Below are 16,964 nucleotides of genomic sequence, written 5' to 3' on the forward strand. Positions count from 1 at the left end.
CCATCATTGCTATTTATACTCTCCCCCTTAATACGGAACGCAATCCGCAGCTGTGAGTGACTACAATTGGAGCTCGGCGCAGAGAAGGACCACAGTGGGGAGGCTCTCCGGCTCAGACAGCCGCACTGCGCGCACTGCAGGTAAGTTTTCACCAAGTCTTATTCATTTAATTTATTTTCGTTTTTCACTTACTTCTAAACGCCGCTCAGAGAGAAAACGGACCGAATTTTGAGTTCAATCTCTCAAGCTGAATGACCACTTTCCTGTTAGGCTGACATGCTGCAGCGCGTGCTGTTCACATTGTATCATCTTGATCTGAAATGTAATGTGAACACAGCATCGTGCGTAAATTGATTCACAGCATAAAATTCCACACCTTCGACTCGTTTTACGCACGAATTACGCACCCATTTTTGTCAATGCCGTGCATGCAGTTTGTGTTTACATGTAGAATATACTTCTTTCACACGTTTATCAAATATCCTGGAATACTTCTTCCATGTAATACATGTTTGGGCCTCTGGGTGGATGTTTGAACTGTCTGGATTCTTTAGATTTGCTTCTCCTTCCTGATGCGTATTATTCAGATCTGCGTTTAAAGCCTCACTCTTAATCTTACCGCCGGATGAAGGTACAGTGTTGTGCAAACCATGGCATTAATGATTCATTGTGACAGACTTCTTTTGGGGCGTGCAGGAAAGTACTATGAGGCAGTGTCCTTGAGTTACACAGATCCACGCAGGATTTAAGAGCAGGTTCCTCAGCAAGGTAGGTGTAATTGGTTGAAGGCTTATTCTTAGCCAGCCCTTTAATCGGTTTACTTTGCTGTTGGAGATTATTTTTACATAATTTGTGAACATTTAGTCTGTATAAAGTGTTGGTTAGTTAAGAACTAAGAATTAAAAGGGAAATCAACCGGTGTTTGGGTGACATAAGGAGGAGAAAAGGAAGAGATTTTTCCCAATTTGGTTAAAAAAATGTGCTGGGATCCTCTGAATAAGTTTACTTGAATATAGCTGCACTGCCAAAGTTCAGACATAAACTTGGACATGAGCATCAGACTCTTCTGCTGTACTGGTCAACTGGCTGTGGTTCAGGCTTGTATCAACTCATGCTGCAGGATTAGGAGTCTATGATCCCTGCTGAGCCTCAATTGCACTCTCCCCCTCCAATCCACAATCCTCCAACTCGTTAGATGACTTTCGCTCTTTGCAAAAGTGTGGTCCCACCCAGCTACCAAATGCTTTGACTGCAAGGACATAAATGAGAGTAGAATCAGTGAAACTTTGTCTCAGTGATATTTGGAACCCCTGTTTGTGCTTAAACTTCCGTCCTGTGTTGTGGCTGAAACTGATTAAAATCGTGAAACTTGGATCTTTGTGAACTTTGCAGCTAATACTTCCATTCAGATTCATCTGCTGAACTGAGTCTGTCGCTTCTGCCTCTTTGTTCCGGCTCCATTGTGCTTTCTGCTGCAGGAATGCTGACGTCCACAGTTTTGGAAAACACATGCAGACACATTTATGCCTGAACATTTGTGTACAAAACTCGTTGTAGAGGTGGGTATTTATTGCTTCTAAACATACATTTTCACATTAGTCCTAATAATAAATGCTTTACACTTTGAAATGTCTCTGAGATCTCCTGCTTGTCATGTCTGTGTTTGACCAAAATATTGCTGCAAGTTGGCAGATTTAGTCAGAAAACCAATTAAATTAACAATTTATTCGTGGAACTCAAACAAGAGAACAGCAACCTGTTCATCTTAAGTTAGCATTTCCGTGGAAAAGGGGGGGCAGGTGGTGGTGGTGGGGGCGCAGGCTGTATGCCACCAAGGCCTGGAGCTGAGCAGGGGTGTTGGGTTTCACTGCAAGGGGAGATCACCGCCTGTAGCTGCAGGCGGCTGCAGTTCACCTTACATAAGGCGAGAGCGAGCAAAGAGGTGGATAAAGCACAACACTTATGGAAGTCAGCATTATTATCTCTCCGATCAGCATAGAAATATGGTTTATTGAGGAAAAAGATGGTAAACTTTTCATTTCCTTGTAAAGATTTAGTAAAAGCACCCATTTTCCATCTAAAAATAGAAAATAAATATATCCAGACTTATTAGTGGTTGGGATTCAGCAGAAAGAGGCAGAATGTTTTTTTATTTCTTCAGAAAACGTTAAAAGTTTGTTAGCATCTGCACTTGTATGAAACTTTGTCTCACAAAGTACAATTTTAAAGTTAAAGAAGTCCGAGTGACAAAAGAAGCAACAATTGTTAACCTGAGGAAAGGAATATTTGCAAACTCAGCAAAAGTTTCTGTCTGTGGAGCAGCAGACTTACACAAAGTAAGAAAACATTAGTTATAAAGTGCTTTTCTCTTTTTTTTTTTCTATGGTTTTCACACATTCCTGTAATTTAGCTCGAAGCGGGGAGCTGTAAAGCTGAGGACTGAACAGTCTCTGAAATGAAACTGTTTGTCCAGGAACTGTTTTGTCTTGTTCAACCTAAGTTTTTCTCTTTTCAGAAAAACATGTCGCTCATGACCTGCCTGATTTCCAGCACCTGATTATTTTGGAATCTATGATCAAAGAGAAGCAAAAACACGTCTGGGTCTGATGGAATCAGAATTCTGGTCTGAAAGTGTGTGGTGCCGCCGGTGTTTAGCTGAAAAGGGGAGGACAAGCACCTTCTCTGGCCTTTTCTCCTTGATGCAACAGTTCAAACAGCAAATAAACGCCTGAATCCCTCTGATGGAGGACGTTGTCCTGGAGCCCAGAGCAGAGCGGATTGCCCGCTACAAGGCCGAGAGGAGACGAGAACTGGCCAAGCGCTTTAACAGCCTGGACAACCTTCCCTCCAAGTGGGTGAGGAGAAACGGGCAGGAAACGCCTGAACCAGTGACCCAGACTAGTGCACAGATGATCAACTCGGATGGCCTCGGAGAAAGGGTGGACTGCAGGGCTCAGGAGGTTACCAATGGGGTGGAGACTGATGCTCCTGGAGAGTCCAACAGCTTGAGAGGGTTAGTCAACTGTTTTTGGGACCCTAATTCCCAGTAAAAGGTCTTAGCCATATTTGTCTTTACAATAGCTGTAACTTCAGTGTCATTTCAGTAGCACAATAATACAAAGATGACTTCAGCTCCCAGCTTTTAAAGGGGTTTAATATGAATAACACGTTTTAAACTCTTAAATGCGACAACTGGAGGTTCTCTTCTTCTTCCACTTTCGGCTTCTCCCATCAGGGGTCGCCACAGCGAACAAGTCGCATGGTTCTATAACTGGAGGTTCTATAACTCTAAATAAATGCCATAAGGAACTCTTTAGTTGAGGGAGACGTCAGTCGTTGAGTTTTAACTTTTGTAATAGAATGTAGAACTATTAAGCTGCTGCAACAACAAAATAAAAAAGTAACACAATTTGTCACAAACCAAACCCAAATGAGCTAAACCTAAGAGGCTGTATCTGCATCTTGGAGCATATTTCATAGATTTCCAGCAGAGAGGGTTTCCTTATTTTTCAAATTCTAATATAATTTTTTCTCTTAGACATCAGTACATGTTTGTCTGCTGTTTTTCTTAAATATAAAAAGATCAGCTTTGGAAACTGTAACAAAAGACGACTCTTTTAGTCTAAACCTCAAAAGGAAATAAACGACAGTGGTGGACAAAATTGTTGGTGCCCCACAGTTAAAGAAAGAAAGTCCATAATGCTCACTGAAATGACTTGAAATGTTCAAAAGTAACAATAAATTAAATTTTTTTGAAAATTAAATAATCAAAATCAGCCATTACTTTTGAGTTGTTGATTAACAAAATTATTTAAAAAAACAAACTAATAAAACAGGGCTGGACAAAAATGATGGCACCTCCACAAAAGACTGAGAACTAATTGGCCAGGGGGTCATGATGAACTGGAGCTGTGATGTCCTTTAATTGACATCACAGCTGTTTTCAAACCCATAATCAGTCAGTCTGCCTATTTAAAGGGAGACAAATAGTCATGTTGCTGTTTCTTGAAAAGGTGTGAACCACACTGAACATAGACAACAGAAAGGGAAGGAGAGAATTGTCCCAGGACATTAGAAACAGAATTATAGACAAACATAGTAAAGGTAAAGGCTATAAAACCATCTCTAAGCAGCTTGAAGTTACTGTGACAACAGTGGCACATATTATTCAGAAGTTTAAGACCCACGGTTGGTTGGAAAACATGTTTGGCCCTCGAGCATGGATTCTGACAGCCCTGACTTAAACAAATGGATGATTGTAAGAGCTTGCATACTCCACGCCAACAATCCCGCCCACAGGTTTTTATTTTTGGGTAAAACAGCATAATCATACTTAAAAATCCAATTAGATTAGAAGATCAGATTAAAAGCTGATTTGAGTAAGATTTGTCCTGACCCCACACACCTGCATCCTCACCCCCTTTCCCTTACCCCTGCCCCCTCCAGGCAGGGTAACCAGGACCCTGCCACCCTGCTGAGTGGGCACAGCGCCCCTCAGCTCCACACTCGGGTGTCGGTGGGCCAGCTGAGGAGCTCCCTCCTGCAGCAGACGGACAGTGGAGCTCAGCCAGAGAGAGCGTAGGGTTGCTGGCATGGGTGTGAATCAGTCACATGGGAGGGGCATTAACCTTCACCTGAGAATCCGCCCCTTCTCTTTCTGTGGATCTCAGCAGCATCGTCGGTGGGCGAGCCATGTCATCTCTGGATCTGGCTATGACGCCGGGTGCCGAGAGGGGCCGACGGCGCACTCAGCGCTACCTGCCCGCCGGGACAAGCAGCAGCCGCAAAACCAACGAACGCTTCAGGACGCAGCCGATTACGGCCATCGAGGTGGAGGAGAGCAGCGGGTAGGGGCTCTTCTCTAAGAGGGGGTGGAAATGGTTCTGCAGAGGTGGAATGTTTGGCAGAAAATGGCACCTTCTGGTGGTTTTGCATGAGTTTATCATTCATCATGACCTCCACTCTGCTGTTTTACCCAGAATGCAAATGTGAACCAGCATATTAGCTGCAGAGTACAGGGAATGTTTTGCAAATTCAAAGCATGGTCAGTGAGAAAGCCTCGAGGAGCTGATGACTGAAGTCTAGATCCTGAACCTGTTCACATTTTACCCAATGATTTCTTCCAGGCTTCTAGATGTCGAGACAAAGGAGAATAAAAAAGGTAAAGCTGGCTTCTTAATTATGATCATGTTCATTAGAATGTTACATGGCAACAAAAATGGAAATGTTCAACTTTAGATCCAAAAATACATTTATACATCTTTTATTTTCACATGTTGTCTTTGTGCATCCAACCCGTCTCCATAAACACATTTACAGTCTGGCTAAATAAATTGGGCTTTATTTTTAGGCTCACAAAGTCTCGTCTATGCAGTGATGACAGGTTTATGCTTGGCAGACTTTGTGGTCCTGATGCTAAGTTCATCCAACCAAGTTTGACCCACTCCATAAAAAGATTATAAGTCTATACAGACTATGCAACAACAAACAGCTTTTATTGCAGCTTTTAAAGCTCTTCAAGCTAAAGGTAGTCCTCAAAAATGAATGTAGGAGAAGGACAGTGTTACATTAGGAATACTTTAGTGATGTATGCAAAGTTTTGTTGGATAATGGATCATATAGGGCAGAATTGTACAGATAGGGTAGGAAAACTGTTTTACTGCAATATTTCCTTATGTGGTAGTGTAAAACGCCTCCAGATGTTTGGCAGTAAGCACCTCTGGATTGGACACTTGCTAATTTCCATCTTTCATCTCCAGCTGACGAGAAGACCGATGACAGAGCCAAAATGAGCGTGGCCGCCAAGATGTCTTTGTTTAAAGTAAGTCCTCTTTAGTTTCTGCACTGAAATGCGATCCCTCTTAACCTGCCTTGCCGTACGGACATTAACACGTTTGATATTAACTTAATGCTGATTTTTTTGAAACTGCTGATGGAAAGTTTTATTGAACAGCTGAGGAGGAAAGTTGCCTCAGCTGCTCACCTTACAGCGCGTTGATGCTGATCTCACCAAGCACAACCTGATCACATGGGGGGGAACGTGAGCCTCCAAACAGCTGCTGCTGGTTCCTCTGGTGCTACTCTGAGTTTGTTGTCAGAAAAATGAGCTCAGATGTTTATGTTTCCAATTCAAAGTGGCTTTTTTTTTTTTAAGTTCTAAAGCTTGAGGTGAAAATGAAGCGGCGTCTGTAGCGCCACTAAGAACAGCAGCTGTGTTAAAATTAGCATGCTGCTCCATGGAAGCAGGCGTGGAGGTAACCGAAGCCGCCAGCTCTCCGGTTACACGGTGACCTGTTGGACTCACATATTGGAAATACCCAAGAGGTCCCACCTTGCAGCTCTCTGTTTGAATTACAAGCCCCCCAAAACATTAGATGCATTTAATGCTAAAGCAAACAGTTCATCTTTGTTATTCAATGAAATTAAGATTGATGGATTTACTAAATAATCTACACTCTGGCTGGTAAAAGTACAAATCAGTGTAAGTCAAGTTAAGAACTGGATCATGGTAACTTTGTAAAAAAAATAAAAAATAAAATAAAAACACAATAGGGATGGGATGATGTAGATTGACCTCTTCCTACTCGAGCAATGAATCAAAAACCTAAAAATACTAGGGGTGGGATTATATAAATGTGCTTCCACTCAGTCCCTTTTAAGCAGCTAATGCGTTTTTTTGACAAACTTAACATGGAATGGGTTCAATGTGTCATGTGCTGCATGTACGTATAAAAGAAAATAAAAAGAAAATATTGTGTTTACATATATGTTTGTGTGTGTGTGTGCGTGCTGGTGTGCATGTGTACTTGTGCGTGTGTGCTTGTGCGTGTGTTGAACGCAGCGGTTAGCCTTCTTGCCCTGGTTCAAAACCTGGCTGGGACCTTCTGTGTGGAGTTTGCGTGTTCTCCCCGTGTTTTTTTCCGTGTGCTCCGGCTTCCTCCCATGGTCAGAAAAACATGCTCCATAGGTTTATTTGGCTACTCTAAAATGTCTCCAGTGATTGTGTGATTGTGTGCCTTGCGAAATATGCGAAATGTGCCCCACCTTTGCCCGGCAGTAGTCGGACGGGCTCTGGCAACCCTGTGACCCCGACAGCGGGATGGTTGGATGGAAAGATATTCCATTTCCAAACAACTGATGTCTTTTCTGCCTCCCCCACAGGAGATGGAGAGGTCGGCTGCACCGGAGACCTCGGTTCTCCTGAAGCCTCGCTCAACCAGCTCCAGTCATGAACGCAGGCTGCGCCGCAGCAGCGACCATCGCTTCCTCACTCAGCCAATCACCTGTGAAGAAATGGTGGCAGTAAGGTGAAGACAAATGTGTAACAAAAACTCCACAGAAAAACTTTTCTGAACTGTAATAATATAACTGTTTTCAGTATTGATCTTAAGTTCAGTTTCAGTTCAGATTTCTCTTCCATCTTCCTTCACTCAACAAAGGAAACCAAATCAAACAAACAAACACAGAGATGTGTAAAATGCAAAAAAAAACCCAATTGAAAATTCATGTATTTGGTGTTTTTCATGTTCTTGCAGCATTTTTTTCATGATGGAGGATATGTATGAAAGAATCTAGGATTAAAATGGCATTTCTGAGTATTTTTTTATTCAAATCATTGTGAATAAGGAGCAGATGAAAAAAAGAAGTTTGAAGCCCATTGAGATGACTATTGTTGTAATATTGGGCTAATTGAAAAAGCTTGTAGTTAAGTACAAAATACAATTGGCAAACAAGCTCCCACGCTGCTCCATTCTAATGCATCCGCTCGCAGACAAACAGATCCCTGTACATCTTTGTTCTCCTCATTTGAGCTGGAATCTGGATCAAAACTGTACGGCTGGATAGCTCGAATAATGCTCGTCCATTTTTGTTGCAGCCGTAAAGTCAGGTTGGGGTTGAAAGGAGCTGTAAACTAAAGGGAGAGAGTGTAAACACAGGGATGATGTGATATCAGCAGAGACTCACTTCCATGGCAACAGTCCTACCCAAAACCCAGAAGCAAATTTCTGATAAAACTCCTGTCACTCTGCTGAAACTATGTCCTAGAAAACGACTTTAAAAACGTTTTTGGCTGAAAACAGTGCAATCATAATCAAAAGACCGCTGGGAACGCTTTAACAACAGATCAAAATGATTATTGGAGTAGACTTTAATTAAATGATTAAAACAGTGAAATGTTATTTTGTTACTTTACCTTTCTTTTCAGCCTTACCGGAAGGAAGGAAGGTCACAGAGCATTTGAAAAAATTCCAGACATCTATGTGGCGTCAAATGTAAAATTGACCTAATTAAAATTATTGGACATTTTGACCACATTTAGACATTTCTTTACATATGTGATGTATTTTTGTCAGTATTTGTCACAAATAAAATCTGTGTTTTTAGCTCAAAGATGCAAAAACATCTTTTTACTTACCGTATATTTTCTTATTATAACACAATTTTTGATCAGAATTAAAGCTGTTATTCATTTGACAAAGTTTGTGCGGATATCATTGATTCTGTGTTGAACTACAAACTGCAGATGGAGTCGGGTCCTCCTGAGCTTTTTTAGTAGACAGCTTTAAAAAAATCCGCACGTTCGTTCTCTGGTGACTATTCTCAGATGAACGTTTGGTTCACTCTCATTTTAGCAGCAGCAGGATTGGAGTGCAAATTGACTATAAATAACCGGCTCTGTGTTTGTGTTCATGGCACATGAGTGCAGCGGTTGAGCATGCTGCTGCACGGACATGGATGAGCAGGAAGAAGTCACTGCTTGGTGTGGTTTTTCTGGGCAGCACTTCTCCACCAGCTGAAGCCCAGACTGACCCCATGGAGGATGGAGACGAGAGCTGCATGATGAGCATGAGTGAGAAACTGGCCCTCTTCAACAAGCTGGCCCTACCTAAAAAGCTGGGGGCCGGTCCCGCTGACGGGCCCCCGGAGAGACGGAGGCAGAAGGGAGCTCGGTATCGAACGCAGCCCATCACGGTGGAGGAGGTCAACATGGTGAGTGTCTGGAAGAGAAGTTGGTTATTGTGCAGATCCGTTTAATGAACTGTGTTGCACCTTTATGTCGCCATCTGGTTTCAGCTCCAGAAAGGTCCCGTTCAGCTTCCGGCCTTCAGTCTGTCCGCTCACATGTCCGACAAACAGCAGGTCTCGTCTGCCAACCTGAAACCCAGCGAGGTGCGTCTCTCCCAGCCAAGACCCGGCCTGACCGAGTCCACCCCTGAACTCGTTCTGAAAGGAATCCTGAAGAAGAGCCACTCTGCAGGCTCAGAGCGGAGCAGGATGGATCAGAATGGAGGAGGTGGTGGAGATGCAGACATCCTGGAGAGGATGGAAGGAAGTGAGAGACGGGACGTTTCTGTACCTGCACACAGACACAAAAGGGAATCCTCGGGTGTAGAATTGAGGTCTGCTGCCCCCTGGAGGCAAAGAGTCCTAACCAGGAGGCAAACTATTGCCTGTACGCCCATGAAAGCCTTCTCAGAGCGGGGTGCTCTTCTAGAGGGGAGCACCTGTGAGAGCCCAGTGCAGGAGGAGAACAGTTCCCCTGTGGAACACAGCTTGAACCAGACCGGAGGAGCCCAGTGAGTGAAATAACTCTGGAAACTGTTTTTCTTCTGACCAGAAAAGATAAAAAAAAAAAAAAGATTTTTTGGGAAGAAATCAGATGCCGATTCTTTGTTTTGTTTTATAACTGATTTATTTGGAAAGGGAATTGGAGGAGGAGAGCAGAAGCAAGGTGGATGAAGAAAAAACCGGAAAAGGAAGTGTTCAGGTCATCCTGGCAGATAACACACCGATTGAAGCAACCCATACAAGCCAAAGTCGGGTAAGAAAGCAAATAAAAGTTGTTTTTTTTTATATACTGCTTTTATGGATCTCAAGATAAATTGTAAATGGTTCTTAATCCTCACCGTCATTTTGAAAAAACAACAAGACTATTGTGACATATTTTCCAAAACTCTTTGTCTTTCATTAAATAAAAATATAACATTTTTAGAACCTTCTAACTTAATTCCTGTCATCCCCGTAACAGTGCAAAGATGCGATATATATTTTTGAAAAACACTTTTGAAAAACGTTTTTAGCAACAATTGAAAGGTTCAGATCAGATTTGTTGAGTTCATGGTGGCATTCTGCTGTTGTAACCATTGACTGTAAAAGAGAACTGGACTGAGTGACCCCCCCCGTGTTCCAAACAGAAAGTACCCACTGGCTCCAAGAAGACAAAATTTAATATTCTATTGAGAAATAAGTGACTATTACTCATTCTCTTTGTCAGAATAACTATTCTTGCTCTAATACTTTTTTTTGAACAGGTTCTTGATAATTTTATCATTTTAATGAAAAATTTTTTGGAGTTCAAGTTATAAACTGACCAATCAGATCCCCCAATAAAGGTTTGTGGTGCCTGCTGGCCCCCCACGTTAAACGTTAGGGATGTTTTACAGATTATCCAGAGTGGTGTGGACTTCCAAGAAGCTCAACCCTGATTGGCGAGAGCGGTTGCCATAGAAACGTTGACTCAGATCGACCCGGATCAATCGCTGCCAGACAACGCCAGTCACCGCCAGTCACCCATAGAATTGGCTTCTATGGGTGACGTCACACTCGCCCGCTCCAGTTCTCGCATGCAGTCAATAGTTGAAACCAGATCTAAAGGGAGATGTTTCTTCAGCTGCCCTCCCAGCTGGAAATGGGCTTAATGTGTTTGGTTGGTGGGAAATAAAACACAAGCTCATGTTCATGTGCTGAAATGGGATGGACGTGATGCAGAATAGAAGTGGACTTCTCAATTGCTGCTAAATGATTTTCAGATATACATTTTTGTTTCTTTTAATCAAAATTATTTTTGTCTTACTTATTTGATCCTTCAGGAAGCTCCTGGTGTTGAGAGCTGGGTAAGAATCTGAGCCCCTCTCAGCTGATCCTTCTTGATCCCTCATTAAATAATTGTTTTTAACAGCTTCAGCCCCCCATGTGTGTTCTCCCCCAGGAGCCTGTCTTTGCCTCTGTCTATTCTGTCATTAGTCCTCAGTATATCATGTGTTTCAATCAGGTAAAGGGAAGGCTAAGTGCTTTGGATTTGAAGTGCTGTGCATGGATTGAAAAGTCTCATTGCCAGACAGAATCCTGTTTACTTCTTGTTTTATTTTGCAGCTGATGTGTGATGTTGTGTTCGTGTAAACAAGCCGTTATTTTTTGCATCAAAATAGTCATTTTTCAAAGGAGAAGCAGTAGCTCCACGTTTAGACTGTGGTGATTCTTTCCGGATTTCTCTTGCATGAGTTGAATTCAGAATTTTGTTTGTCGAGTTTTTGAAGATTTTCAATAACGCTTCATGAACAGGTCTTTAAATTCCTACTCCGATCATCTTTTGATCTATTTTCAAAGCGTTCCCAGTGGTCTTTTAATTATAAATATAATGAATATTTTAGCCAAAATAAAAAAAATCTGTCATTTTCTAGGACATAGTTTCTGCAACTTCACCTCCACTTCCCGTCTCCTGCTCTCCCGGTAGCTTACAGCCCCTCATACACTAAACATGACATTTCTGGTACAACAAAAATAGCAAATATTATTGCAGCTGTCCAGCTGTACAGTTTTGAGCCAGATACCAGCTCAAACGAGGAAAACAAAGATGTATACGGATCTATTTGTCTAATAAGTGGATGCATCAGAATGGAGCAGAGCAGGGAACTTGTGGCCCGCCCAGAGTACTTTTGGTGTCACAAATACGAGCTTTTTCAAACAGCAATTGTTTTTTTGTTTACTCCTGATTCACAACAATTTAAACAAAGAATGACCCCTCCGTCATCCGATAAAATGCCACAAGAACACGTTAAAAACACCATTTTCATCGGAGTGGGTCTTTAAAAATTATGCATTTTGCTTTGTACTTACGTTAGACCTCTGTTTCATTCTGACGTCTTTTGTAGTCATTCTTTTGTAAAATTGAGTTTGCGTTTCCTCCACAGACCAACCTGTCCTTTGAGGCGCAGGAAGTCAGCCCTCTTCTTCCTGCTCAGCCTCAGTGGAGACAGACGGTGAGTAACAGATTTTTCCAGATTGGACCCGTGTGCATCCTGACAGGTGTGATCTTTTTTTTTGTTGAGCAGACTGAAGAATTGGATCTGAAGCTCCACACAGTTGAAGCTGCAGAAACAGAAACACAGCAGGAAACTGGAGACGGTGAGTTTTCTCTCTCTGTATTTCCATCTGCTGGTTTGGTAGTTGCTGCTCTAATGCAGTTGTGTTTGCAACTTTTAGGTCTAGGAGTTGCTGCTTCTGAGACGCCTGATGAAACATTTTCCAGAGAGCCTGAAACGTGCACAGGTGAAGGTCGGGTTTAAAACAATTGCAGAAGAGCCCAGTCAAGTCTCGCTGGTGTAACTATTGTCCGTCCATCTCCGCTGCAGCTTCGCAGTGCGACTCACTCGCAGAAACTCCCAGGTATGAAGAGACGTCTGCAGGTGAACCCAGCGCCTTGGACGTTCCTTTCTGTGTCGGTCCGTCTCTCCCTCCCACCTGTGAGCCCACGCCGTGTGGTGGCATTGCCGCCACAGAAAGTGAGCAGGACCTGGGCATCCTCTGTCAGAGCAGCACACCCATGTGAGGACACAAGAAAAAAACTGCAGGGTGTTTTAGCAAAATTCAACTTGAATAATTTGAATTGTCGTTTTAATGCTTGTATGCAGGCTTTCTTCAGCAGTGGCAGAGCACAGGCGGGCTGTGCGGCCGTCTCGCCGGACTCAAGGCTCTAGAAACCCACTGAGGGCTCTGGCAGCCCGACAAGACATCAGCCAGGACTTCATGGGGGACCGAGACAGTGCAGCGGCAGAGGAGCAGGACCAGGCAGAAAAAAGTGAGTCCTCCCGGTAGAACTTTTTTTTTTTTTTTTTTTTTGTGTCCCAATCAGTTCAAAAATTGTGAAACCTTTTTGCCACAGAGTGTAAGAATCACTCCTCAAAAGATCCTGTCATCCCTGAGGACATCATCATCTCTCCCTCTGAGGCACCAAAGTCCTTTCCTCCCTTCAGCAGCCGAATGTTGATCCACATTAAAGGTCAGGGAGCTGAAACTCTCTTGTTTGCGTCCGGTTCAAGAGTGTTTTAATACCAGCGTCTGGTACTACAGGTAGGCGGCATGTGCAGGTGCGCCTGGTGGAGCCCTCAGTGCGATCGCTGAACAGCGGAGACTGCTTCCTGCTGGTCACTCCACAGCATTGCATCCTGTGGAGCGGAGAGTTTGCCAACAAGCAGGAGAGAGCCAAGGTAACCACTGTCTGTGGTCTTAATGGGGTTTTTGCCTGTCATTTTGCATCTTAAGGCAATAAAGTAAAGAAAAAAAACTGTTTGTGAAAGTTTGAGTTTTTAGAGTTTTTGTTCAGATGTAAATTAAGAAAAAAAAACCCCATCTAAACAGTTCATGATTAATTTGTCTTCTTCAGGCTTCTGAGCTGGCATTGCTCATTCATAGTCGGAGAGATCTTGGCTGTGAAGCCCCAGGAGTTGTCCACCTAGAAGAGGGGCTGAACTCTGACAGCAGTGAGGCTGAGGATTTCTGGAGTCTTCTGGGAGGAAGAACAAACTACAGAGGTTGAACTCCACAAACATGATCCTAAAATTGCAACAAAAAAACAAACAGACAGCATGATTGAGCTTTGCTTACTTTTAATCTGACGTTCAGGAGCCGGTGTTTCTGAGGAGGATGAGCTCTTTGAGCTTGGAGTTGTGGAGTCAAATTGTGTCTACAGTCTGGTGGAGGACAGGCTGGTGCCCCATGAGCAGGCCTGGGCTTCTATCCCTCACATCTCCCTACTGTGCTCCACTGAGGTCTCCATGATCTTTCTTTTAAGCTGAAAGCTTCAAGAAGGAACGCTCGGAGCCCTGATGACATGTTGCATCCTGTTGTTTCCAGGCGCTGGTGTTTGATTTCGGCAGTGAGGTATATCTGTGGCATGGTCGGGATGCTTCACAAGCAAGGAGGGACGTTGCTCTGCAGCTGACTCGGCAAGTGTGGGTCGGGGAGTACGACTACAGCAACTGTCGCGTCAACCCGCTGGACCCTACTCGGTGCAACCCCAGTATTCACCTGTAGGTCCACTCTGCAGTCATAGCACGCATGAAAATGCACACAATAAAGGCATCTGCTGCGTTATATTCCTGTCAAGTAAGAAACGATGTGGACAAACTGATGCTTTATATTTACACTATTTTATTCAATGAAATGATAAAGGATTGGGATAAGAAGGGTTTTTATTTTCTGCCTTCACTTAGTTTTATGACCTGCTTGGAACCACATTATAATTATTAGGAAGTTCTATGTAAACCCTACAGCCTGTTTCAAAATTATTAATACTTTTACTGGCTGTTAAGGTTTTATTAGACACCGACTGCTGAAAATGTAATAATTTAGAGTTATCTCTTCTTAATTTAGAGTTATCTCTTCTTAATTTGATCTAAAAAGCATTTAGACCCTTTAGACCCGCCTTCCCAGCCTCTCACTCTCTCCCTCTGCCACCCTGGTTGGACCTGTTTGTGACAAATTCATGAAAAAAAAGTATTTTCATTTCTCGAAATAGCGGTTTTGCTGTTTGTTTAATCTCCATAGCAACCCTATTCATTTTTTGGTCATCTGGGGGTGACGAACGTGATCATTTAGAAGAATTGACAAAAGTGAACTATTGGATTTCCTTGGCAACAAAGTTTTGTCTTCAAAAATTCATTTTCACCAGATACTAGGTGCATGCAAACGTTTTTGAGTTTTGTGAGTTTTTGAGGATGTGACAACTGTGACATTTTTGCTCAAAGGCGCAGTAAGAAAGAAGAATTGCACAAACATTCTGGTCCTTGCAGTCCGGGACTGCTGTGGTACAGAATAACAACAGTCTGCGACACTTCCTGCAGTGACGTGCACTCTATCCAGCACTTTGATCAGGCAAACTTTGAAGATCCTTCTCAGAAATGATGAACAAAATGTCTTTCAAACAACTGACAGCTTTTCTAAAGATGTTTCCAGAAGCGCATGACCAATTTTCACCAAAAACATTTTTTTCTTTCATTTCATTTCATTTTCTTGGTGGAGCTAATATTTATTTATCAGAAGTGGTTTAAGAAACAATATGATAAACCAGAGGTGTCCCACTCCACACCTTCATACTTTTTTGTTATTGCATCTTTTAATGGTGAAACAAACCTGCAGGAAATCAGCAGCAGGTGGGGCAGTAACGTAGGATAAATAAACCATATATCATGTTTCAATCAGGTAAAGGGCAGGCTAAGAGCTTTGGATTTGAAGTGCTGTGCATGGATTTGAAACAAAAAAAAATTCTAATTTTATTATATTTCTAAATATCTAAATATAAAAGCTCCAAGGTTGAGTTGGTGATTAGAAATATCTCAACTTTCATAAAGAAGGATCAATGCGTGCAGATGGGATGTTTGCCGTCACTGTTTTGTGCTCCAATGTTGTCTACAGGAAGGGAGCCAGCCGGCCCAGCTGGGCTCTGCTCGCCGTGGTCTCCGAGGGCGAGGAGACTGCTCTGTTTAAGGAGAAGTTTCTGGGCTGGACGTTCAGCAAAGGAGACGATGCACAGGACGATGTTTCCGCCAGCACTCCAGTTATTCTCACAGTTCAGTGGCTCAGAATCTCCTAATGGTCTTAGAAATGTTGAAAATAGGAACAAAGCTGCTTTTAATTGGAAAACTAAAATGAAAATAATGGACTAATACAGATGAATTATGGTGAATCTGATAATTGCTGTTCAAACATTCACCAGCAGAAGTCCACCCACCTTGAGTCGCCAGCGTCTTTGGACGTCCTATGTCCCTGTGATGCCAAAGCTCTGGTGTCCGGAGAGTCACATGAAGGTGGAGATTCTGTCTGCACGGTGCTGGAAGGCGTGGATGTCCAGAGAGGTTGTGGCGTCATCACTCTGGAAGAAGGGCATCAGATGGAGCTGAAAACCGTCGCCGTGGACACCTGGCACGTCCAGGAGTTTGACGACAGTGAAATCCCGGTGGAGAGCAGCGGTCAGCTCCATGAAGGAGATTCCTACGTGGTCCGCTGGACCTACAGCGTCATGGCTGTGGGTCAGTCTCTCTGTGTCGTCTCAGAGTGAGAGATTTCTTCGACTTTTCTTCACACTTCACTGTTTCGCTGATGTAGATAATGACTCCGATGAGAGCGAGAGGGCTTCTCGATCTGAAGAGAAAACGGCCTTCTTCTTGTGGCGTGGACGGCATTCCAATGTGAGCGGACGGGATACGGCAGCTTTCCTGTCTATCGGGCTCAAGAACCATGAAGAGTCTCAGGTGAGGTTCTGGCACCAAGAAGAGTTAATGGAGAATCTGATTATTGTTCAAGAATTAAAATATAACTTTGGGACTTTTTAAAGACCCACTTCAGTGAAAACTGTCTTTTTGGTGTTTTTAATATCTTCTTGTGGCATTTTTCTGATGGTGGAGGACACGTATGAAGCAATTTAAGCTAAAATTGCATTTCTGAGTATTTCATTATTCTAATACTGGTGAATTGGAGCAAATGAAAAAAGCAGTTTGAAAAGGAGCTTATTTGGGACGAAGAAAAGACCTTGGGCTTTCCACAAGCTCCCTGCTGTTCTCCATTCTGATGCATCTACTTGAAGATGAATAGATCCAAGTACGTCTTTGTTTTCCTCCTCATCAGAGTGGATTCCTATAGCAAAGTACAAAAACAATCCAAGCTATTTAGTCATTCCAAATTTAAGCGAAATCAGAATAAAAACTTACAAATTTAATATTTACAAAAATGAGCCAGACAAGGAAACAAAAAAAGAAAAATGTAGCAAAGAAGAATCTCTACTAACAGAACACAGCACATTCTTAACAGCCCAAATTTCCACAAAAGCTTTGAGTGAATTAGTGAAGCAGCAAAAAATAATCTGCACCTTAAAACGAGCTGTCAAAAGTCCCTAAACACAAAACCTC

The 16,964-nt window shown here is 42.8% G+C and overlaps 1 protein-coding gene across 19 annotated transcripts in view; it reads left to right on the forward strand.

Moving 5' to 3' along the window:
• svilc (supervillin c) overlaps window positions 1–16,964 on the forward strand; it is a 19,742-nt gene continuing 2,778 nt past the window's right edge. Inside the window, exons 1-26 of one of the 19 annotated variants that reach the window (XM_023957394.2) lie at window positions 1–140; window positions 1,479–1,559; window positions 2,516–3,013; window positions 4,447–4,578; window positions 4,671–4,847; window positions 5,127–5,161; window positions 5,760–5,821; window positions 7,162–7,307; window positions 8,781–8,991; window positions 9,076–9,578; window positions 9,706–9,823; window positions 10,872–10,895; window positions 10,991–11,053; window positions 11,973–12,041; window positions 12,114–12,186; window positions 12,265–12,336; window positions 12,414–12,606; window positions 12,693–12,859; window positions 12,944–13,060; window positions 13,132–13,268; window positions 13,445–13,592; window positions 13,684–13,829; window positions 13,915–14,090; window positions 15,475–15,628; window positions 15,779–16,088; window positions 16,165–16,310. In XM_023957394.2, coding sequence (XP_023813162.1) covers window positions 2,742–3,013; window positions 4,447–4,578; window positions 4,671–4,847; window positions 5,127–5,161; window positions 5,760–5,821; window positions 7,162–7,307; window positions 8,781–8,991; window positions 9,076–9,578; window positions 9,706–9,823; window positions 10,872–10,895; window positions 10,991–11,053; window positions 11,973–12,041; window positions 12,114–12,186; window positions 12,265–12,336; window positions 12,414–12,606; window positions 12,693–12,859; window positions 12,944–13,060; window positions 13,132–13,268; window positions 13,445–13,592; window positions 13,684–13,829; window positions 13,915–14,090; window positions 15,475–15,628; window positions 15,779–16,088; window positions 16,165–16,310 — 3,651 coding nt within the window. In that variant the 5' untranslated portion in view covers window positions 1–140; window positions 1,479–1,559; window positions 2,516–2,741. Of the gene's footprint in view, window positions 141–696; window positions 769–1,478; window positions 1,560–2,515; window positions 3,014–4,446; window positions 4,579–4,670; window positions 4,848–5,126; window positions 5,162–5,759; window positions 5,822–7,161; window positions 7,308–8,780; window positions 8,992–9,075; window positions 9,579–9,705; window positions 9,824–10,871; window positions 10,896–10,990; window positions 11,054–11,972; window positions 12,042–12,113; window positions 12,187–12,264; window positions 12,337–12,413; window positions 12,607–12,692; window positions 12,860–12,943; window positions 13,061–13,131; window positions 13,269–13,444; window positions 13,593–13,683; window positions 13,830–13,914; window positions 14,091–15,474; window positions 15,629–15,778; window positions 16,089–16,164; window positions 16,311–16,964 lie in introns of all 19 variants that reach the window. The other 18 variants (XM_078951814.1, XM_078951813.1, XM_078951815.1 and 15 more) reach the window with 18 other exon arrangements.

This window comes from Oryzias latipes, chromosome 8, assembly GCF_053564925.1.
Source record: "Oryzias latipes strain Hd-rR chromosome 8, Olatipes_Hd-rR_3.1".
NCBI classification, from domain to species: Eukaryota; Metazoa; Chordata; class Actinopteri; order Beloniformes; family Adrianichthyidae; genus Oryzias; species Oryzias latipes.